Here is a 22,918-nt window from a genome sequence, read left to right as displayed (position 1 = left end):
TTGCCGGCCACCACGTCTTTATTGCCGGCGACGCCTGCCACACGCACAGCCCCAAGGCGGGCCAGGGCATGAACACGGCCATCATCGACTCGCAGGCGCTGGCCTGGAGGATCAACCTGGTGGAAAAGGGCCTGGCCAAGCGCGACGTCCTCCTGTCGACGTACCACGACGAGAGGCACGCGACGGGCAAGCAGCTCATCGACTTTGACTCCGAGTACTCGGCCCTGTTTAGCGGAGAGGTGCCCAAGAACACGCCCGAGGTGGCCAACATGACCGAGGCCCAGAAGCGCGAGCACTTTATCGACATCCAGCGCAGGAACGCCGCCTTCACCACGGGCGCCGGCGTCTTTTACGCCGACAACGTGCTCAACTACCGCGACCCTTCGAAGCTCGGCGTGTCCAAGGTGACGGACCGGCTGCAGCCGGGCGCGCGCCTGCTGCCGGCGTGGGTGACGCGGTGGTGCAACAGCCAGCCGGTCCGCCTGATCCACGAGATCCAGTTCACCGCGCCCGGCGGCTTCCGCATCTACGTCTGCGCCGGCGACCTGGCCAAGAACCGCAGCAAGCTGCAGGACCTCTCCAGGCACCTCTCCTCGTCGTCGTCGTTCCTCCACCGCTTCCGCCCCAACGCCAAGGCGCACCACCTCGCCCACGGCGCCTACCACCAGCGCCCCGAGGCGCTCAACACGGGCCTGGGCAAGGGCTTTGCCGAGGAGGCCAACCCCTTCTTCCACCTGCTCCTCATTGTCAAGCAGAACCGCTTCCGCATCGAGCTCGAAGAGATTGCCGACCTTGGACCGCTGCGCGCGATGCTCTATACCGACGACGTCGAGCAGGGCGGCCAGAGGATCGGCGACGAAGACGGTGACGAGAGCATCGGCGGCCTCCACACCAAGTGGGGGCTCGACGACGGCGGCATCGTTGTCTGCCGCCCCGACGGCTACGTCGGCGCCGTCTTCCCGCTCGACCAGGGCGCCAAGGGGTGGAAGGCCATCGAGAAGTACTTTGACGGCTTCCTTGAGGAGCAGAACGCCGTCATCGCCGCCGCCGCCGTCCCGAGGCTCTGAGCAGCGGCGAGGTTGCGAGTCCCACTGGCGACGATGATGATCTAGAGCTAGATAACGAGAACAAGGGCCCGTCGATCCGCACATGTACAATACCAGCAGCAGCTTTGCAAGCAACGTCATCAACATCAGGTTGTGCCGTCGTCGTCGAGTCTGCACGGGCAAGGGCTGAGTGAAGGGCAGGTCGGGTCGAGTAAGATTGCATCAGGGTTGCGTCCGTGGCGCGAGACGGGGAGCAGAGATGGATCGACGGGGAGAGATGGGGAAGCAGGCGGGGGGATTGTCGCAGAACACAATTGTGCGATCGTCTACGGAAACGAAAGACGATGCACACTCATAGTCGGCAGTGTTGGTCGAGGAACCCTCTACTTTCGCCGTGGGCATCCGACGTGACAAGCCGGACCGCACGGCCACACCCCCCCGGCGCGCCCCCTCTGTTCCGAAGAGCCAGAGGGAAACGACGAAGGGTGGACCGAGGGTGGCAGGCTCCGATAGGTCGGGTGGGCGCAAAGGGACTGGAAGGTCAATGGGTGTGTGTGTGTGTCCATCCGTCGCCTTTGGGTTCGTGGTTGATGGAAGAGAAGAGGGAAGGCGAGCAGACGGACGGGCCTCCCTCCTGGCCTCGCCCGGCCTTGCTTGGTTTTTTCGCTCTTCGCTGGCCTCCCTGTTTTTCGGGACCATAATTCTGGCAGGTGCCCAAAATCCGGCTTCCGGACGCTGCCTGACCTGGACCTGGCCTGCTTGCAGCTGTGTTGGCCCAACGCACAGGCCCGGCTGCTCTGGCTGGCCACGCCGGACATGGCCTGGCGGGCAAAGTGACAGCAGCAGCGGCGGAGACCTCGGAGATCAACACCGCCGCCGCCGCTCGCCGGCCCACTTCGTCAAGTCAAAGAGGACCCTGCTCCTGACACCACCCCCAACGGCCCCCGTCACGGTCCTTTTTTCTCGCCGCCGCCGCCGCCGCCATAGTCGTCGTCGTCGTCGTCAACTCTCTCCGACTCATCATCATCTACTGCGCTCTTTTTGACGACAGGCTCATACTGCGCGCCCCTGCACACCGTCCTCGTCTGCTACCGTCCCACGAGCATCCTCGAGGCTGCCTGACACAGCCTCACCTGCTCATACCGCGTCCGATTCCGCTCCACAGCACGACGCCAGCATCAACCTACCATCGCACCTAGAGGGAGCCCGCACCGACCCACCCATCGGCTGAAGCTCGATGCCGAGAACTGGGCCCACGCTCCCTTTCATCGGCTTCACCCACGTGCCGGCCTGAGCCGCTCGGCCACCGAGGCGGTACAGCATCGCTCCATCGCCGCGGCTTCGATTCCTTCCCGCTCGCAACATATCCAACACCCACCTCGAGGCGGCCTCGCAGCAGTCTTCTGCTGCAGAAGCCTTTCCCGCTTCCAGGGCCATGGAAGTGCAGGACGGGTCCGGCGACGTGGCGGCTGCGCTCCAGGCGCCTCCAACGTCCGAAGATCAGGCCATGGTGACGCCGCTGTCGCCTCAGATCCTCGACCTGGAGGCCTCCCTCGTCTCGGACCCAATACTCGACCTGTGCCCGTCGCTCGACCTGCTCAAGTCTCTGGCAAGATCCTCGGCCATCTCGGCCGATGTCAAGCAGCAGAAGCTCAGGCGAGCACTGCTCCGCGCTGCCAGCAACGGAGATACCGACATGCTCTCCTGGCTCCTCGACCCGCGCAACGAAGCGCGTGTTCTGATCGCCGGTCCAGATGCCGGCATCGACGCCAACGGGCGACCCCGGATCGCGTTTGACGAGATCCGGGACGAGGACGGCACCGGGCCCGTCGTGCTGGCCTCGTGCGCCGGACACGTCGACTGCGTCACCATGCTGGTCATGAGCGGCGCCGACGTCGACGAGCGCGACGCCTGCGGCTGGACGCCGCTCATGTGGGCCACCAACAGCTCCAACCTCACCCTGGCTGCCTACCTTCTCCAGCACGGTGCCGACGTCGAGGCCCGCAGCAGCAAGGGCACCAGCTGCGAAGACTTCATCCTCTCGGCAGCTCCCGACGCTGCCGGCGTCAAGCAGCTCGGGGGAGCTGGCGGGCAAGTCGAACGAGACCAGCTGGCAGACCTCATCTATGAACATCAGGTGTCTGCCAGCATGCAGGCATCGACCACGCAGAAGCTGCGGGATCTCAGCTTGTCGTCCCCAGGAGGGTCCGGCAGCACGGGCCGCAGCTCGGCAGGTCTGCTGCCCTCGATGGAGGTGGGCGGGGCGTGGCCCAACAGCGGTCAGCCACTGCATTCGAGAGCATCCTCGCTCAGCACGTTCAAGCCGGGCCACAGCCGGACGAGCAGTCAAATCACCGCGTCCAGGCGCCTCGTCGGCCGCGTCGAGCGCGCCCACATCGCCGACCAGGAGCTCCGCGCACGAGAGGTCGCCGAGGGGCGCAAGCGCGCGCTGCTCGACATCGCCGTCATGCTCGAGCTCGACTATGCGGCATTGATCGGGGAGCCAGTCGGTGGCGCAGCCGACGAGTCGGCCAGCGGCGCTAGCGGCGCTTCGAGGTCGACTCGTCGGAAGGGCGTGCCAAAGGTGCCGCCATCGGGCCTCGCCTCGGGCTGCGGCGCCGCAGAGGTCGGCAGCGACCTCCTTTCCGTCGAGTTCGACTGGTCCAAGGTTCGCAGCGATCAGATGCTCGTGTTCGGCCTCAACGACCTGACACCGCTGCTCGACCGGATGGTCACCAAAATCAGACCGCTGCGAGCGCCCTGGACCTCCCGAGCTGCGCCCGCCAACGTGCTGTTTCTGTGCGCGAGATACGCATGCTCGCTCGGCGACGAGGAGCTGCTCGAGGAGCTGTTCCTGGGAGCCATCGACCGGATCGAGGGATCCATCTACGCCCACCCGACCGACATGACCTATCTCGCCTTCTGGCTCTACAATTCCTGCCTTCTCCACTACTATACCCAGAAGGACGCCACGCTGCGCGCGTCCGAGGCGGTGGGCGAGTACCGGTCGCTGCTGGCGGACCTGCTCAACGAAATCTACGTCTTCGTCATCCGCGATGCCGAGCGGCGGATCGACAAGGCGCTCGACCAGGCGATACTCGACCACGAGGCCATCGAGGGCTTCGACGAGGTCCGCTTCGAGGGCGAGTGGAAGTTCATGCGGACGCTGGCCGGCAGCGTCAAGGGCATCGGCCAGCAGACGTCGCTATCGGCGGCGGCCAGCTCAGCCGGCAGCAGTGGCGGCCACAGCGGTGGAGCCGCGCGACGGCCCATCAGTCAGATCTTTGGGCGCAGAGAGCAGAATGGATCGGATTCGAGCCAGCCGGGCTCATCTACGTCGCCGTCGCTGGGCGTCGGCAGCCCATCCGCCAAGGCCGGTTCGCTGGGTCGACCCGAAGGGCAGTACCGCTTCCCCACCGAGGCGTCGTCGCCATCACGTCGCCCCTTGGGCGACGTGCTGTCTCCGATGCGCGAGATGTCGTGCAACCTGACGGCCGCCGATCTGCTCACGAAGCCTTCGCCGCGGACCATCACCTCGCTGCTCACTTCGACGCTGCACGTGCTGCAGCTGTACGAGATCAACCCCGCCATCATCATCCAGGGGCTGTCGCAGATCTTCTTCTGGGTCGGCTGCGAGCTCTTCAACCGGGTCCTGTCGCGGAAGCGCTACCTGTGCCGGTCGCGCGCCATGCAGATCCGGCTCAATGTGAGCGCGCTCGAGGACTGGGCGAGGAGCAATGCGTTGCCGCTCAGCATCGTCCACGCACACCTCTCGCCGCTGTCGCAGCTCGTCTCCTGGCTGCAGTGCCAGAGCTCGCTCAACGAGTTCGACGGCCTCATCGCCACCATGCAGGGCCTCAAGGCGCTCAACCCGCTGCAGATGCGCAAGGCGGTCAAAGACTACCGCTACGAGGTCGGCGAGACGAGGATGAGCGAGGAGTGCGTCCAGTACCTCGACCAGCTCATCATCGACTGGAAGCGGCGGCAGGAGGACCAAGCTCGCCAGCAGGCCATTGAGGAGCGCGCCATCCAGCGGCGGCGGAAGCAGGCGACCCAGCAGCAGCAGAGCGGCCTCGATCCAAAGCCCATCTCGCATCATCACCGGTCGGGCACCGCGACGCAAGACGGATATACGCCAGACAGCCGGTCGCCGAGCCCGAGCAGCCTCGGCGACGGAGACGACAGCGGCTTCAGAGGCGCAGCCTACTCTGACGACCCCCAGGACCTCGCCATGGACGTCGATGGGGATGCTGCGCAAGCAAGCGGCGATCGGAGTCGCGGCAGCGTCTACGATGCGGGCGACGCCAGCGTCTCGACGATCGCGACGGCCGGCCCCTCGGAGCCTCTGACGGTGGCCGAGGCGACGGCCCAGTCGGCGCAGCAGGCCATCGACGGCCTCTTCGCGCCGGGCAAGAGCATGGCCGACTACGTGCCGCCCTGGACCGCCGCCGGCGCGCCTCTTGGCATCAATGGGCGGTCGCTGTCGACCTCGGTGCCCGAGACTGTGACCGAGATGCTCAACAGTCGCGACATGCTGCCATTTGCGTTGCCCTCGAGGCCCGACGCCATGGTCGTCACCCCGGGCGATGCGTTCGGCTTCGGACGCGGTCACTTTACGGGGACGGGCACGCCCAGCCTGCGCAGCGCGGCCGGGTCCGAGAGCGGCTCGGTGCGCTCGTCGCAGTCTTCTGCAGCATCGTCGCGGCGCGGCTCGAGGCCTACGTCACCGGATGCGGTGTCATCGATCGACGCCGACGTCACTGCGGATGCAGAGAGCGTGGTGAGCGGCGCGTCCAACTCGACTGCGATGAGCAACGCCAGTCGGAGCAGCCTCTTCCCGCAGGGCAAGGGCTTTGCGGCGGGTGGAAGCTGGAGCCCGGTGCCGCTGCTGGCCGATCCGTTGCTCGACGAGATCTACGAGATCATGCGGCGCGTGGCCATGCTGGGGGAGTGGTCGTCGAGTTCGGCCGATCCCGAAGTCTCGGTGACGATGGCCCCGGATCCCACGCCCTCCGCCTCTGCTGCCGCCCTATCCAGTCCGAGCAAGCCGGCGGGCGCGGTGTCGATCGAGCAGGAGACGGTGCAGCCATTCCGGATACCGCCGCGCAGGAGCTCGTCGATGCTGCGAGACGAGTACGAGGCCTCAGCTCCGGCTGCGGCTGCGGTCCAGTATCCGAGCTCGAGCGTCACGGGTCGCGGCTCGCCTCTGAAGAGGTCGGAGCCCTTCAGCCCTAGCCTGATGGAGGAGCAGGAAGACGACGTCGAAGGCGGGGCGGCGGCGGGATACGACGAAGGGTCGCTCAAGCGGCGCGAAAGCGGCCTGAGCTTCAAGCCCAACCGGCTCGTGATACCGGAGCGGGGACGCGTCGAGATCCAGTTTGGCGACGAGTTCGACGAGAGGGACGAGGACGGCGACGCCTCGTCGATGGCCGCCAAGACGCCCACGGCGGCACCTCGCAGCGCGGATCTGCTGCGCTGATGCGTCGTTCCCGTCTTGCGCCTTGGAACCTCATGTATACCGTAGGACCTGTCTGTGACATGTTGCGCAGGCGTCGAGGGGGATACCTGCCCACAGCAAGTACACTCGTTCTTGACCCATCGCGGTGTGTGTGAGTCTGAGTCTGTCTGCTGGCAGGCTGTCGGTGGCGGACGGTAGCTTGCCGTTCCCCCGTCCTAGCCGCGCCGGAGAAGCGGAGGCAAGCGATGGAAGGCGTGGCTGAGCGGCAAGGAGACTTGGCAGCAGGAATACCGCCTCGCGGCGGGAAGCGCCTGTTCGGAGGATCAAGGGCCGGTCGCGAAGTTTTGAGTTTTAGCAACTTTCAGGAACTTCGACGTCTTGACGTTTTCAAAGAAAGGGCTGCTGACCTCGCCGACAATTTTGGAATCCAGCGGTTTTTTAAATCAGCGGCGGTGAACCCGCGATCCGTTGTTGATCCCTGCGAGGCATCAGCGACCAACTGCCCAAAAGAAAAAGAAAAAGAGTCTAAAAATTGGCGATCCCCCGGATTTCTTCAGGTGTTCGAGTCTCGAGGACGCCTGGCAAATTTCTCAAAAGTTGCAAGATTCCAGCTGGGACACCTCGCTTTTAGGATCTGAAAGTCGACATTTTCTAAAACTTGGCAAAAGCATGAGGGCGGCAGGCTTGGCTGGGGTCTCGCCGGCTGACGACCGCGCTGGTCCGACCGGGGCTGCCTGCCGTGTGTGCTTGCTTCTCTGCTGGAAAAGAGCGGATCAAACAACACCAAAAACCCTGTCGACCTGCCTCATGCTCTCCTCGTTACCGCGGACCTTAGCTTGTGGTGCGCCGTCCCTAGGTTCTCCGGTCGCGGCTTTCCGGAGGTCGAGGCAGAGCTTGCTGCTGGAGCGGCTGGAGGCCATCCGGTCGGGGGCTGCTTGAGCTGGCCGTACGTCGTGCTGGTCTCGCCCATGCCCTGCGCATGGCCGCCTGGTTGTTGCTGCTTGGGCTCCTCCACCCCCGCCCCACGCGCGTTTCCCCACAAAGCCTCACGTCTCTGGTGGTAGACGCAGCCCCACCACCTCCATCTCTTGCCTTGTTCACGACTGGCGGGCGCTCGGATCTTGTGCAGCGGGGGCCGCTCGACTCACCGACCAACAAAGGGGGGAATGGAACAGCTCACCGAGCTCCAAGCGCACCTACACCGCCTACCCGTCCAGCTCGCCAGCTCTGCCCGCCTCGACGATGCGCTGCAGCACCGCCTCCACGCCGTCTCGCTCGCGCTGCGCGCCCTCTCGGACCTCGAATCCGATCGCCTCGGCCTGGAACGTGCTCACCAGAGGATCGCCACGCTCAGCCAGGCCGTCACGGGCGAATGGGCCAGCGAGATAGCCCGGCAGACTGCTCCGCCTGCCTCTGCAGCGCCAAAGAGCAGCGGCGATGGCAGCGGCAGCGGCGGCGGCGGATCATCATCGCTCACGCGGTCTTTCAGCTCTTCCGCAGCGCTTGCTGGCTCGAACAGCCCCTCGTATCCGCTAGCGACCCCCAGCAAACTCTTGGCATCGCCGTCCTCGTTGCTATCGGGATCGCCGACGGGCCAGCGCGACGCCGCTCTGCGCCAGGCTCTCGGGAAGGAGGCTGCCGGGTTCGCCGAAGCCTACGGCCGTGCTCTCGGCCGCTTTGACGCCAACTGGTCCAGCGCTTCCCGCCACGCCCTCAAAGGCCACCAGGCGGACGAGGGTTGGCTCGGGACGGCTCCGAGACCGCGACATCGCCAAGGGAAAGGGGCCAACGCTGCGGCCATCGGAGACGGACCGACCCCACTCTCCGGCTGGATCGGCCCAAACACGCCATTGGGCGACTCGGACGGTGCTGGCGCTACGGCTCTGCCAACCAAGGACGCCAGTCTGTTGCTCAAGGTGCTCCGATTCGGCATCGGCAATCTCCGGGCGCTAGCCTCGTCCATCATACGGGCATCGGTCAGCGACAGGTCAGGCGGAGAGGCGTCGCACTCGCAGAGGCTCTCGCCAGAGGATGTCGCGGCCGCCTTTGGCGTCGTCATCGCGGCAAGGGGAACCTCGGCCGCGCTCGAGCTCGCCGAGCACATCTTTGTGCGGGGCATCAAGCAGAGCGATCAGCTCGATGGCAGGGAAGCCGACCTCCTCTTCATGACCGTGCTCGACATCCTGCACGCGGCCGATCTGCGGGAGCAGGGCGATGATGTAGCCGCCTGTGAGCGGGACCTGCAACGGGACCCGCTTGCGCCTTCGCCTGCCCTCGAGATTGAACTTCTCGCCTTCCTCGAAGAGTGTCGCCGAAGGGAGACGACCGCCTCGCCGAGGCAGCTCGAAGGTTTTGGCAGAAGACCATCGCACCCGCTCTCTGCAGAGCTATCGGCCAGCATATGGCCGCGCTCCGCGACAGCGCCGCTGTCTGCGCTCGGCAGCAGCGCGGCTGATGCGTGGAACGCGAGCCTTCACTCGGGCATGACAACGATCAGCGGCCTACTGACGGCCGGGGGCAACATTGGCAGCAAGCTCATCGGCCGTGCAGGCACAGACGCCAGCCATGCCGTGGTTGCCGGGTCAGAAAAGCAGAGCGAAGCAACACAGCGCGGAAATGAGCAAGATCCTGCGGCCACACCTCAGGAGCGCCTTAGCGAAGATCGCAAGGACGATGGCATCAAGGTGCCCCCCACCCTGTCTGTGTCGCGCTTCGTCAAGCCGACCACGGGTGCTGCTGCGACGACTGCAGGAGTGCATGCCGAGCGACCGGAGCTTTCAGCGCCTGGTGGGCCGTCCGGCGACTCAGACGCCAAGCACATCGCGCTCGGGAGCAGCTCTGCCTTCAAGCTGCTCGGTGCGTCCGCCATGGGTGGTCCCGCAGCACAGGTATCTTCGGCTTCGATGGCAGCAGTCGGTACGGCAAAAAGCCCAGCCAAAGACGCCCATTCGGCGCTTGAAGCGATAGCCGCCGCGAGCGGCTCACCATCGCCGGAGGCTTCACCCTTCAGGCCGAGGCCGAGGCGGATCGCGAGTAGCGGCCAAACGGTCAATCTCGCCGCCAAAGAGGCTGAGCCCGCCGATCCCGTCACGGCTTTCGCGCCGCGGGTGCTGCAAATCCTCATCGGCGGCTCAGCGTCTGGAGATGAAAAGACGGCCGGCGTTGGTGCGAGGTCCTCGCTGCCTCTAGCCTGCCGACTGTCGAACCGCCTGTTGCGCAAGCATTTCCCAGCCTCGGAATTCCCCGAGGAGAGCCGTAAGATCCGTCTCGTCATCGTCGTGAGATGGTTCGCCTTCACGGTCCTACGCGACCTCATCACGCACCCCGAGAACCTGGGCAGGTCACTGCGCGGTGGCAAGCTCCTTTGGGCCGCCCACAGCACACGGCTGCCGGTCGACGATGCGCTTTCATATGAAGACCTGCGTGACGCGACCGCGGACAAGGGCATCCGAGGATTCGAGGATGTGTGGACGTCTGACGAAGTCTCGTGCCGAGCGCTCAACGGGCTGCATCGCGCCCTGTATAGCGGGATCGTCAAGTGCGCCCGCGTGTCCTCGGTGTCGCCGGTCCAGTTCGAGCAGCCCGAGCAGCCCGAAGGCCTCGCCGCTGGGTGTCGACGCTTGCTTGATCTTTTTGGCGCCGATTACGAGGTGCACAATAGATCAAGCGACGCAGGTTTTGACGCTGCGCAGCCGGCTCCTGCCACCGAGGCCAAGGCCTTCTCGCTGTCCCGCAACGAAGCTCTGGCCTTCACCCAGGCTTCGGTCCTTGGTTTTCTCGATGCCGCCTGCTGCAACACTAGAGTCGCGCCCGCAACGGGCGAATCAGGCGCGCCGCATCCGAGCCGTCGTCATGTTGAGAGGAAGGACGTCGAATCGCTGCTGGAAGCGATCAGGGAATCTACGCGGCCAGGCAAGTCGGCCGACTCGACGGATGCCTACGATTTGCCTCTCCTCTATGCCGCTTTCGACTCGCGGCGGATGAAGGCATGCGTCTCGACGTCCCTTTCCGAGGTCGATTGCTTCGTCGAGGAGGCACAGCAGGCTCTTGCACAGCGTCCACGGGGCGACTTCAGCCTCAGCTTAGACCGCACCACCTTCCGTCGGCCTACGCAAGCCAGTACGGATCCGGATCCCGACGCTACCACGAAGGCACAATCAAGCTTCCTCGCCGCCGACATTGCTGGTCCGAGCTCGGGTTTCTCCGTTGCCTCGTCATCAGCCCAGTCCGAGGAGCAGGCAGACGCCTGCTGCGACTGGGAGAGCCCGCCGTGCTCGCCATTCGCCGAGAAAACGCTCGATTCTCTCTTCCAACTCGACGCAAACGTGGTCGATAACACTCGTCGGGATGGCGCGGCGACGCCGAAGCCGCGGTGTGCTGATCCAGCGGTAGGGTCGATTGCGCAGACCTTCGCTAGCGTTGCCTCCACCTCACGGGCCTCGCCCGTCACGAATGCGCCGACTCATGTCCTGCTGCAGCAGGGGCACGATGCCGGTTCAAGCACTGGTCCCTCGGGTTTGAGCCATCTGCCGGTTGAAGAAGTCCGCCGCGGCATGCTGGCTCTCATTCGGAGAGGGTACAGCACGCGCAGCGCCCCTTCGCTGCCGGAGACCTTCGAGGTGGCGACACGACGAGCCGAGGAGCACGAGAACTTTGTCGATGCGGTGCTCTTCCGGCAGACGGCCGCGGTACTGCGGTACTGCTCCAGGGCCGCTCCGTCCTTGATCAGCGCGCCTGGGCGCTCGAGTGGCACCGACTTCGCCCCGCTCGCCGAGCGGATCCTTCTACCGTTCCGGGACGAGGTCAGGAAGTGCGAGTCTCATCAAGTCAAGACGCAGGCGCGCCTATCGCGGCTCGAAGGCGAATGGACCGAGTTGAGCACCAAGGCTCGCATCCTGCTCAGCAGCCTCCAGGAGCTCCGGACCCGCTGCTGGTACGCGTGCGAAATCCGCACCAGTCCCGAGGTGGCCAGCAGCATCATGGCCGCCACACTCGGTCTTCATGGACACCACGACCACGGCAGTGACGAGCGCGCGAGTGGAGAACCGAATTGGTTTGAGAGCCTGGGCATCCACGACCTTTCCCTGCCAGCGGACAAGGCGAGCTTCGTCCAGGGGCTCGATCCGGCATTCCAGAAGATCGTGCGCGACGCCGGCAGCTTCTTTTCGTCACCGCTCTGGAGCAGGGAGGCGCTGCTCGCCAAGCCGTTCCTCTCGTCGCGGAAGCGCAGGGGAAACGCGGCTGCCAGTGTCGATGCAGAGGACCTGGCGATCTTCACATTTGGCGTCGCGACCAAGGCGCTTCTACAGGCTGGCGAGCTCCCAGCCGAGCCTGTGGTAGGCCTCGAGACGTTTCTGCAGCGGGTCCAGCTCGCCGCTACGGGACTGCTGCTCTCCGAGGCCATGGCGATGGCCACGCAGACCGAGGCTGTGATGGCAACGACGAACGGAAGAGATTCTTCTGCTGCCGCTGGGAGGAATGACCCAGACAAGTGGGTCAGGGCATTCCTGGGCCGGGTAGAAGGCTCGCTGCAACATCGCGATCCAGAGCTCGCGTCGAAGCTGTCATCGAGCGGCGTCGATCGTCTGCTGCAGCGCTTTGACCATCATCCCAGCCCGCACCACAAGATGCGCGCCCTGTTCAACATCACGAGGCTGGTCGTGACGCAGCTTAGCCTCGTCTCGGTCCCAGAGGCACCCGCGGCGGCTGCACAGTCCGCAGCAGCAGCGGGAGGACCATCCACGGCTCCACTGCCGCCGCCGCTGCTGCGGGACGGACTCGGACACTTGCCACGGCGCTCGAACGCATCGCACCATCTGAGCGTCGTCGAGGGCGGAAAGCGGGCGTCCATCTGGCACAGCAGAAGGTCGACGACCGCCTCATCCGTACACGATCCGGCCGGCGCCGCTGCGGTACAGCTCGGGAGTAGCCCAACGGCGGGGGGAACCTGCAGCCCGGCGCGCATCTCGCTCGCCTCGCGGCCCTCGAGCATCGGCGGGCTTTCAAACGGGCCCAGACGAGCGCGGCGGGCACTGTCGATGTACGTCGACGACGACCTCGACGAGGAGGATGCCGAGTCGCGCGGTGCTGGCACCGCCGACGACGACGACGACGAGACGGGGCCGAGGGGAGGGATGCCTAACATCCATGACCTGCTTTCACTCATGGACTTTGATGGGACCCAACGAGATGTCCCCTCGACGGGCACCGACCACTTTGCCGCCCCGCCTCTACCAACCCGTCCAGCCGCAGCGTTACCCCTCCAGCAACCAGAACCGCCCTCGACGGATACGCTGCTCAACGTCCTCGAGAGCGTCCTGATCCACACTCTTTCGTTGCCTGCGTCAGCGTCGGCGTCGGCGTCACAAGGCCGGCTGAAGAACGTCTACCTGCACCTCCAGCTCATCTGCGCCTTTTCACCCACCGCCATCCTCGACTGGAAGGAAGAGGGCAAGGCGCTGTGGGACGCCGTGCTCGCCGCCTCGAGCGTCCGGTCAGAGGTGGCGAGCAGAAACCTCGACCTGGTCCGGTCCGGCCGCATCAAGGATGAGAGGCAAAGGCAGGAAGTGGTCGAGATCGGTAAGTGCCCTGTTGCTGTGACGGGGCGTGGGACGGCGCACGCTGACGTCGACCTCGTGTCCTATCTCACCTCAAACGCACGACTCGTGCCCTTGGCAGCACGGGGCGAGGGCATCGATACACCCGAGGCACAGCTTCCTGACCCGGTCTCCGGTTCTGACAGCCCGCTGCCACGTGTTTAGTCGCCCCATGCTGTGGCCCACCGTACCATACCCTGCGATCCGAGCGTCTGACGGGCACACACTCGACGCTGGCACAGGCATCTCACACACGAAGACGCGCTGCTGCGCTGTGCTATGCTGTGAAGGCTGACTTTTGCTTTATCATCTTCGTCGTCATCATCAAGGGGTTGGAAAATACAAGAAGGGCGATTCGTGACTCGGGCGTGGAATGGCGAGGGGGGTAAGGGTAGGGAGAGAAAAGAAGCAAGCGTCGAGGGTATCGTGACAAGAGAGATCCAGCAGGTGGGAAGATGATCGGTCCACAAGGGGGAGATCGACCCCTTTTTAGAAGATGGCCTTGAAGATCTTGATGTGGAGGGGGCGGGCGGCGGCCTCCTCGCGCTCGCGGCGGAGGACCTCGACGGGGACGGGGTCGCGCCTGCCGGTGGTGATGTCGATCTCGTCGATGGCGACAATCTTGGACCTGTGGACGATCTTCCAGAAGGCCCAGAAGAGGATGACGATGGGGACCGAGATGAAGGACATGAAGAAGGCGGTGACGCGGTCGCTGCTGGTCATCTCGCCCTCGCCGATGGGGAAGACGGCGGTGTAGAAGGTGAAGCAGATGACGAGGAAGTTGAAGAAGGCGCCGAAGTAGGAGCCGTAGATGCCAAAGGGCGACTTCCAGGGCAGCTCCTCGAGCGTGTGGCCGTTCCTCTGCCACGCGATGCGGAAGCGGACGTGGGCGATGCAGATGCACATCCAGGTGATGATGGTCGACAGACCCGAGATGGCGAGCAGCCAGTTGAAGACGGTGCTGCGCGCGTCGTCGGCGGCGTAGACGAGGAAGGCGAGCAGGCCAAAGATGAGCGAGAGCAGGACGGCGGGGACGGGGCGTCCGTTGCGGTCGACGAAGGAGAAGATCTTGGGGGCCTGTCCGATGTTGGCCATGGCGCCGAGGGTACGGCTCGCGGCGTAGACGGCCGAGTTGCCGACCGAGAGGACCGAGATGAGGATGACGGCGTTCATGATCGATGGCAGGACGTCAATCTTGGCGTAGTCGATGGCAATGACGAAGGGCGAGGCGCGAGCGTCGTACGAGCCGGAGCCAAGGCGGGGCTCGGTGTAGGGGACGATGGTGCTGACGATGAAGAGCGAGACGACGTAGAAGATGATGATACGGGCAAAGATCTGCTTGGCAGCCTTGGGGATCTCCTTGCGCGGGTTCGAGGTCTCGGCGGCGGCGAGGCCAATGAGCTCAGTGCCGGCGTACGAGAAGGCGGCCGTGACGAAGACCGAGGCGAAGCCCTTGAAGCCGTTGTTGAAGGCACCGGGGTTGCGCCACGTCTCGACGCCGTAGTAGCGTCCGTTCGGGCCACCGCCGCAGTTGATGATGATGCCGACCAGGATGAAGCCGATGACAGCGAGGACCTTGACGAGCGAGCCGAAGAACTCAAACTCTCCGTATCCGCGGACACCGAAGAAGTTGATGATGGCAATGATGACGAGGAAGAGCGCGACCCAGACGCCGCGCGGCACCACCTCGTTAGGGTCCCAGTAGGTGATGACGATCGAGGCGGCGACGAGCTCGAGGGGGAGGACGATGAGCCACTGGAGCCAGTAGTTGTAGGCCATAGCGAAACCGACGGCGGGGTCGATGAAGCGGGTCGAGTAGGCAGCGAAAGATCCGGCGACGGGGAAGATGGACGCGAGTTCACCAAGGGCCATGACGACCGCGAGGAGCATGAAACCGATCAGGATGAAGTCGATCATGAGGAAACCGGGGCCACCAGTGGCGAGGGCACCTCCGGAGCCGATGAAGAGACCTGTGGAGATGCAGGGGGCGCGACGGACAAGAGGCAGGTAAGAAACTGGGCGCGAGAATGACGCTTCAGCGCGAGGCAGTCGGCGCGCAGCGCCACTCACCGGTACCGATGGAGCCACCGAGGGCAATGAACTGGACGTGTCGTCCGTGGAGACCACGCTTGAGACCGCCGTTGTTCTCAGCGGCGACCGGGACGCCTTGAGTCTCGACGGCATGAGGGTCGTAGTCGGCCTTTTCGCCCTTGTCGTCGTAGTTGGGCGGGGCGGCGCTGGAGAGGGACGTTGAGTCTCCCTCCTCGGCCCTGAAGCCGTCCTTGAAGTTTTGCCAGGCACCCATGGTGGCTGTCTATGCACCGCTCAGCTGATGCTCGGAATGGGAAAGTGTGGGGGCGATGAGGGTGGCGGCGGTGGGAAAGAAGTGCTGCGCCGGAGGAAGAGGTTCAGAGCCTGCTGAAAGGTGCGAGGTCTGGTGGACAAAGGCCAAGGGGCGAGGGAGAAGACCGGGAACTGTGGACGAGGTTGGAGGGACGGACGAACGACGGGATGGGAGGAGCGAAGAGGCTGGTACTTATCGGCCCGTGGATGGTGCGGCCACGGTGCGATTTGTAGGCAGACGAGGGCGGCGCCATTGGATGGATAGCGAGCTCAACCGGGCGAGGGTGGGCGCAGTGCAGCGCAGCGCAGCACAAGGTTGGCAGCGGCGCGCGCGGCCCTGGCGAGAGCGCCCAGTGCAGTGCCTGGCCAGGCCTTGCCATTCGATTGCAGCCGCCGCCAATCTGGTGTGCGGGGAAAGGGCAACAGGCCAGGCGCAGTACCACACGGGACCACGGGCGGCATACGCACAGTTGCCGTTTCGCCACCGCCGATGGCAGGCCAGCAGGCCCGTGGCCAGTTGGGCGGTTGTCGCGCCATCCTGGCCTGCTCTGCTTCCTTCTTGGGAGCCCGCCGCGAAACCCCATCGCATGGCCTTGGGGTTGGCGCCGGAAAGGGCCGTCGACCAGGTGACCCATGCGAGCAGGGGGGCGCATGGCAAATCAGGCAGGTTGGCTGGCTAACTGGCTGGCTGGCTGGGCTCAGGACGCGACAAGCTGGCCCGCTGGCGAAATGCCTTGAGCGGGCAGGTCGAGACGAGCGCCGAGGTTGGGCACACGACCACACGTACAGTAGTACGCCTAGGCTAGGGAAGGCCTTTCCCGCAGTCCAGACCCAGCTGCATAGGGTCTGCGGCTTCAATCAATCTATTCATGCGGTCGCCGAGGGCACGCCGCCCGGAGGCGGGGAAGATTGGCCCAGCCCCGACGGCCATCTCGTGGGGGCAGCCAATCAAGAGGCTTCGGTGACCGCAAACACGCCTCATTGGGCTGATTAGCCATAAGGCCAAGTGCTTTGAAACGGCCAAGACCCCACGCGCCGACGACTCAAACCACCCGGCAGCTTTCAATTTCTCAATTCGAGAAACATGTATGGATTTCAAAATGCCTGGCTGGCCACTCTGGCCTTACGCCACGGCCGACGCCGCATACAGGTTAACGCGTGGCGACCCAGGGAGGGCACAGCTCGTGGCTGCTCGCTTGACGCATCCCGCCTGCCCTTTTGCGGGGTAGCCTTGCAGGCGACCATCGTCCAATCACCTCGCAACCGCACGGCGACCCGGCCCGTATCGCCGCTGGCAGTCATCCTCGGCGCATGCTGGTACATACGGCACATGCCGTGTCTTGGCCGCCAGCTGCTCCCTTGGCCCAGTCAGGAACACAGTTGTACCGGCTGAGTGGTCACGGCGGGGATCGGGACAGGTTTCCACGTGTATGAACCGTTGTAGGTGGCCGGCATCGTCGCTCGCCGTTGCGTTTCTTGATCCCGTCGTGTTGCTGCTGTAGGTCGAGTCGGAAGCGGTATCGCTAGCCTCGTCAGGCCCTTCGACGAAGCACGATAGGCGGTGGTGTACCGGTACTCAAGCCAGGTACCTAGTCGGTGGGGCGACGGACAAGCAAGCACCGCTTTTCATGGCACATAAGCGATGGCCAGGACAAAGGCTTGGCGTCTGAGGTTGTCGCCAGGAAAGGGGAGGGGCTCGGGGCGAAGACTTTGACCCAACCCCCCGAATCACGCTTTCCGCTGCTGCGCCAAGACCTTCTACGCCGTACGTGAGCCTTGCCTGCCAACTAACCGTCCCCGACCGAACGGCCTACCCTGCCGCACCTGCCCCTGCTCACATCATCCCGCGTGTGTCTCGAGCGTGGATGTCCAGATATAGAGTAGCGCGCGTTGCTTGCTTGAAGGCTGAGTAACGTAGCCGACTGTAGGAAGGCGTGCCGTCGGCGAGGGGTACCTCGTAGAAGCGAGCAAGATCTGGTCTGAAAGCGGGCCACCACCACGTCTCTTTCAGCGCCGGGACGGGGCTTGCTCAAGCATGGCGACGGTACACCTTCGGCCCGCTCCCGAGTCCGAGAGAGAGGAATCACGTCTTATGCTTGCCGGATGACACCCGCTAGGTAGAAGACAGTAGTTACCCGTGCCATTGCAATCAGGAAGAAACTGCGATGGAGGCCTTGTCCCATCGACTTGGCCCGCACGCAGGGTGACCCCGATTCGTATCGCGACGTCCGCTCTAAGTGAACACGGCCATCGCGATCTTCTCGACGACGCTCTCCATGATCGCAGAGTCTGAGCTCGACCGTCACCTGACACAGCCTTCGTCAAGGGCTGGGAAGATCAAGCCCCTTGCCGGTGGTTGGCCGACCGGAAGCGCTCCGTAACCGGGAAGGATGTTCGTGGCGGAGGACACGGACCGGACAAATTGCCAGTCCAATCAAGTGCCGTTCTTCGATTTGAATCTGGAGCTCAGGCCTAGAAGAGCGGCGGTTCGGCCTCTTCGCCGTGGCGGGAGCTGAAAACCCCCTCACGGCCACGGGGCGGTTCGGATGTTTTCGTTCGTTTCATTGGACGTTCACAACGGGCTTTTTCCGTCGCTCGCAGCCCCGCCGACTCTGTCCTCCGCGATCTTGTGCCCCCGGGCATTCCGAGCCTCGTCCAGGCTGGCGACTTCGCGCGTCCATCAAGACGATCCTAATCCACGCTCTCGACGGAAAGCGGAGTCCCTCCATTGGCATCATCTCTTGTAGAAGCACAGACCGTGATGGTGGTCAGTCCGTCGTCCCTGCGGACACGATATGTACCGTTGCGAGGGGCGGGCAGGATGGACCGGGGGGTTGGACTTGCTCGTCGACTCGGCGCTGGCCGAAGTTGGAGGACGGCCCACGGCACAACCAGGTTGGGCGGAGCTCGAAAGCGTCGCGGAAAGTTTCAAATTGACGCGTTCCTGCAGGATTTTCTTCCAGCGCCCGTTTTCGTCGGTTGCCCACCGTAGCTCTGGCTGCCCGCACAAAGACGGCGAAATTGCCGCTGGCCTGGACCGGAGGGAGGTGTTCCGACGCTCGCCCGCAGGCCGCGGACCGTTCGATTGTCGACCAATCGCACCGCACCGCGTGCGGCGGCGGCAGCCCAGCTGGTGGTCGATCACCGTCCCGCGGATATACCCGTCGTGCCGCCGCCGAGACAGCCTCGGCACCGATCGTGTGGTTGTTCGGGCCGACCGTCAAATGCGATCGGGTTCGGCCCGTCCAAGCCTGGTCGGCCGTCGGGCACGGTGCCGAACCAACCACCACCGCCCGCCCTCGGCCGCGATATCGTCCGGCCTGCTCGCCGACCATGTCCTCCCCACGCCGCCGTCGCCGGTTCTCGACCTTGTGTCTTCCCCGCAGTTTCAAGGCGTTCTCAATGACCCACATGTCATCGTCCTGGTTCGCTGCTTGCTTGCCTGCTTGCTTGCTTCTCTTTTGTTGCCAAACTCAAACCCTGCCTGCCTTCTAGCACATGCGTCGAACACACGAGTGCGGGGTACATCTGGGTCATCGTCGAGGACTGATATGTACATGTAGGTCCCTGGCGATAAGCCGCCGCCTGATAAGGGCCTGCCGAACGAGATAAGCGGCTTGCCTCCCTCCGTCCCCGGCCGCATCCTTATCTGCCCTTTCGTATCGAAGTGGGCCGATCGACGTCTCGATACGGCGGCAAGTCCACTATCGCGCATCAACGTCCATCTCGTATCTCTGGGCGAATCGAGTGGCCTCCCCACGCCATCGACCGCGGCGCGGCGACACGTTGCTCCAAATGACTGGAACCGCACGGTATCGCGAGTGTGAGGATAGGCGATGCCGCAGTCATGCTGACATCCTCGACCCCACCACAGAGCGACGCGATTGCGAGTGATAGGAACAGCCGGCTGCGTCTCTTACGGGAAAGGATGGGATCCTGCTACGAGTATTGTACAATCTGTCTTCTGTGAAATCCTGCTACGTCCGCTTCTCCAGCCTCGTCGATCTGGTCAACAATAGACCGCGGCGAGGCGCTTTCGTTGTCCTCTCCTCATGCTCGGTCGATTGGAGCCAAGGCCGCACGTTTCTCTGCCATCGGAGCCGTCCGAGGAGCTGGCATCAGAGCCAAGGTCGATGTCGCGCTCGAGGCGTGCCGCACTGTCGGGCCAAGCGCGAAGCATGCTTGCTGTAGCCGGCCGGCTCAAAATCGCTGTCGGATCCCGAATCGTCGTCGTCGACCTGGTACTTGTCGAGCGCAGCCTTAGCCTTGGTCTTGGCGGAGGCCGTGTTGGCGGCGGCACGACTTCCCTTGGACTTGATAGCAGCTGAAGGAAGTTCAGGGACATCCGGTTCGCCCTTGGACGCCGGCTCAAGGGACAGCGCGAGTAGCTCCTCATCGCGGTCACTTTCCGCCTTCTTGGCGGGGGGCAGTAGCGGCTGCCGTCGAATGCCTGCTGGTGCGCTCAAGCGCGGAGCTTCCCATGTTCATCACTTCTTGCCGATCGAAAAGGTGAAGCCGCCGGGCGACGGGGCAGCCGAGCCCGACTGGTTGCCGTTCGAGGACGCACCAAAGGTGAAGACACCCGGTCCGTTCGCGGCGGGCGCCGTAGCGCTGGACGATCCGAAGGTGAAGGTCGAGCTAGCTGCAGGCTTGCTGCCGCCACTGGTTGCGGGCGCACCGAACGTGAAAGCCGGAGTGGAGGTGGCCGCCGAGCCAGCAGGCTTGGGTGCGGCATCGCTTGCTCCGGCACCGAAGGCGGGGCTCGACGAGCTGGGCGTGTTGGCAGTACCCTCAGTCTTGGGCTCGCCAAAGGAGAAGCTGGGAGCCGTTGCAGGGGCGGGCGTGGTCGTAGCGGTTGCGGTGGTCGCGCCACCAATCGGGGGTGTCGGCGGGGCGGCTGAGACGGCGGGGGCGGCGCCAAAGCTGAACGAGGGCTTCGAATCCACGCCTGCCGGCGTCGACTCTGCCGGCTTTGCTGTGTCGGCACCCGAGGCCGTGGTTGCGGTAGTTGCCGGGAAGATGGAGCTCGCAGAGGCCGAGATGGGCGTTGCGGTGGCAGAGCCGCTGCTTGCACCGGTCGAATTTTGAGCGATGGGCGAGGGGGCCGCGATGGCGGGCGCCCTCAGCCTGGCAGCTGCCTCCTTGGCCTCCTTCTCTTCGCGGAGCCTCCTCATCAAAGCTTCTTCTCGCCTCCGCTTGCTCTCCGCATCCAAGGCGGTGCGGCTAGAAGGTGAGTTGCTGAGGCTGGGTCCGGCGCTCTTGGAGACCGACAGAGAGATCCTCTTGTTCGCCATGATCATGGAGGTCGGCGTGCCTTGACGCGAAGGCGTCGAGCCTTGGCGAGGAGGCGTGCCGGCAGATCGCTTGAGATCGACGCCCGACCGAGCAGCCCCGGGCGGGACGACGTCGCTAAAGAGAAGGTCCGGGTTGCGCAGCTTCTTGGGCGTGAAGACTTCTCGGCTCACAGCCGCGCGTTCGGCGGCCCTGGCGGCGGCCTCCTCGGCCGCCTTGCGCTTGGCTTCGGCCTCGAGCTGCCGCTCGGCCTCCTGGAATCCAAGGCGCTTCTGGGCCTTTGCCTCGTCGAACTCCTGCTCCGAGAGGAACCGCTCCACGTACACCTGGATCTTTTGCTGGGCGTCGGGGTGCTGCGAGTCCTTGGGCATGTTGTACTTCGGGCGCATCTCGACGACGACGGTCGCGCGCCTCCTGACGCCGTCCTCGCCAATCCTCCATTGGAGACCATTGAGGTCGGTCCACTCGTCGCCGGGTTCGTGGTCATCCGACATGTCCACCTCGCGCTTGCCCTGGCCCTTGCTCTTGCTCTTGCTCATGCCCTTGCCCTTGGTCTTGCTCTTGTTCTTGCTCTTGACCTGGCCCGTCCGAGGTCGGCTACCCGCGTCGACCAGCGACTCGCGGTCAGTCTCGATCCGATGGGCGCCAAAGTCGGACAGCGATGCCATTTCCTCGTCCTCGAGCTGGTACTCGAGATCAGAGAGTTTCGGCCTGTTCGACGCCGGCGAGTTGCGCGCCTTGCCGCGCTTCTTGCTGTATACCGCTCGAGTCGACACTCCGGCCGCGCTCTCCTCGCTGTCTACCTCGCCGACGTCCCTCTTCTTGCCGCGGAGTCCTGCCGCCACGCGCGGCGGGGAAGATTCGTCCATGTCAAGGTCGCTATCACTGCCGTCATCGAGCTGCTGCGGCTGCGCCTGGCCCTTCCGCTTGCCGGCGGCGGCGAGGTTGTCATTGTGCCCATCGCGCTGCTTCTTGGATACGGGAGCAGCGCCGGTACGGCGTCCGCGTTTGTCCTCAGCAATCTGCTTGCTCTTCTTCTTCGACTGCCGAGCATTGGGGCTGCCCGAACGGGGGTCCGTGTCACTGCGCTTGTGCTTGAGGTTGTGGGGCGACAAAGCCGTGCTGGCCTTCTTTGTCGGCGAAGACGAGGACTTCTCCTTTGCTGGGGCGTCGTCTTCGACAAAGGCCCCGGGCCATCTTGGCTCGTCTCTAGCAATGCGGGGGCTGCGTGGCTTGTTGCTTTTGCGGTGCTGAAGGTAACCCGGCACGGCGAGAGGGGATTCAGACGGGTGCTTCTTGAGAGGGGAGGATCGACCCGCGCGACGAGGCGATGCTGTGGGTTTCCTGGTACCGCCGGGCGAGCCCGGCTTGAGCGGGCTGGCTCGAGGCTGGGCGGCCGGAGCGGCCGGTTGTTCCTGGATCTTCTTGAGTGCGTCGGCACGAGCGATACCAAAGGGCCTGGTGTCGCTGTCGGGGATCCCTGCGCTCCGTCGCTGCCACAGAGCAAACTGTCGCGCCCGCTGTGCGTGCACGCGCTTGATGTAGGCGTCGTAGGAGAGGTAGAGCGCCGCCGAGAGGACGAGCAGGACGGCAACGAAGGCGACCATGGTGCTCGACACGCCGGGGCCGGGAGGTCGGTCTAGAAACGTCTCGCTGGGTCAAAATGGTGAGATGTAGAGGTGGCGGTGTGAGGCGATCGACGGATGGATGTGGTGGTGAGGAGGAAAGCTAAGGGGGAGTCTGCAGGAAGAAGAGGGCAGGGTGGGCAGGGCGGACAGAGCAGGGCAAGGCGGGCAGGGAGTAGGGCGGGCGGGTCGAGCGAGGGGTCCACAGGCTCATCCTCAGAGAGAAGGTTCGCGCTGCTCTGCCTCGCCGTCTGTGCGACGGCGCCGTTGCCGCCTCCCGAGAAAAGGAAAAATCCAAACGCGACGCCGTGGCAGCAGCCGGACCTCCACTCGGGCACGGGCTGCGAGCGCGCCGCCAGATCCGTGCTCTTCTCGGCCGAGAGCCACGGTTGGCCTGGGCTCATCGTCCCTCCATAAAGCCTTCCCCCTCACCCATCGACAGCCCTGCATTGCACAGGCAGATGGATAGCTAGGCAGCAGTTGACAGGAAATGCCACGATGGGACGTAGAGCATCGATTGACAGCATACAACGGGCAGTCAGGGCGCGAACAGGTCAA

At 64.5% G+C, this 22,918-nt stretch overlaps 5 protein-coding genes across 5 annotated transcripts in view; 3 read left to right on the top strand and 2 right to left on the bottom strand.

The window, feature by feature from the left end:
- Positions 1-1,067, top strand: part of PFL1_03634 (uncharacterized protein) — a gene marked incomplete at both ends in the record, with an annotated part of 2,402 nt that extends 1,335 nt beyond the window's left edge. The window contains one exon of the mRNA XM_007881153.1: positions 50-1,067. Within this exon, the coding sequence (XP_007879344.1) occupies positions 50-1,067 (1,018 nt within the window). The remainder of the gene's footprint in view (positions 1-49) is intronic.
- Positions 1,068-2,481: 1,414 nt separating this feature from the next.
- On the top strand, positions 2,482-6,525 carry PFL1_03633 (uncharacterized protein; the record flags this gene model as incomplete). The annotated part of the gene is made up of 1 exon (XM_007881152.1): positions 2,482-6,525. The coding sequence occupies one exon, from the start codon at positions 2,482-2,484 to the stop codon at positions 6,523-6,525; it is 4,044 nt and encodes a 1,347-aa protein (XP_007879343.1).
- A 1,145-nt stretch (positions 6,526-7,670) lies between these two features.
- On the top strand, positions 7,671-13,265 carry PFL1_03632 (uncharacterized protein; the record flags this gene model as incomplete). Its single annotated transcript, XM_007881151.1, has 2 exons — positions 7,671-13,083; positions 13,183-13,265. 2 exons carry the CDS (start codon positions 7,671-7,673, stop codon positions 13,263-13,265), a joined length of 5,496 nt encoding a protein of 1,831 aa, XP_007879342.1.
- Positions 13,266-13,589: 324 nt separating this feature from the next.
- On the bottom strand, positions 13,590-15,405 carry PFL1_03631 (uncharacterized protein; the record flags this gene model as incomplete). Its single annotated transcript, XM_007881150.1, has 2 exons — positions 13,590-15,070; positions 15,171-15,405. 2 exons carry the CDS (start codon positions 15,403-15,405, stop codon positions 13,590-13,592), a joined length of 1,716 nt encoding a protein of 571 aa, XP_007879341.1.
- A 4,525-nt stretch (positions 15,406-19,930) lies between these two features.
- On the bottom strand, positions 19,931-22,342 carry PFL1_03630 (uncharacterized protein; the record flags this gene model as incomplete). Its single annotated transcript, XM_007881149.1, has 1 exon — positions 19,931-22,342. The coding sequence occupies one exon, from the start codon at positions 22,340-22,342 to the stop codon at positions 19,931-19,933; it is 2,412 nt and encodes an 803-aa protein (XP_007879340.1).
- Positions 22,343-22,918: the final 576 nt, after the last annotated feature.

This window comes from Pseudozyma flocculosa (assembly GCF_000417875.1).
Source record: "Pseudozyma flocculosa PF-1 unplaced genomic scaffold scaffold00011, whole genome shotgun sequence".
Taxonomy (NCBI): Eukaryota; Fungi; Basidiomycota; class Ustilaginomycetes; order Ustilaginales; family Ustilaginaceae; genus Pseudozyma; species Pseudozyma flocculosa.
Note: the sequence above shows the minus strand (reverse complement) of the source record. Positions and strands in the feature narration are given on the sequence as shown.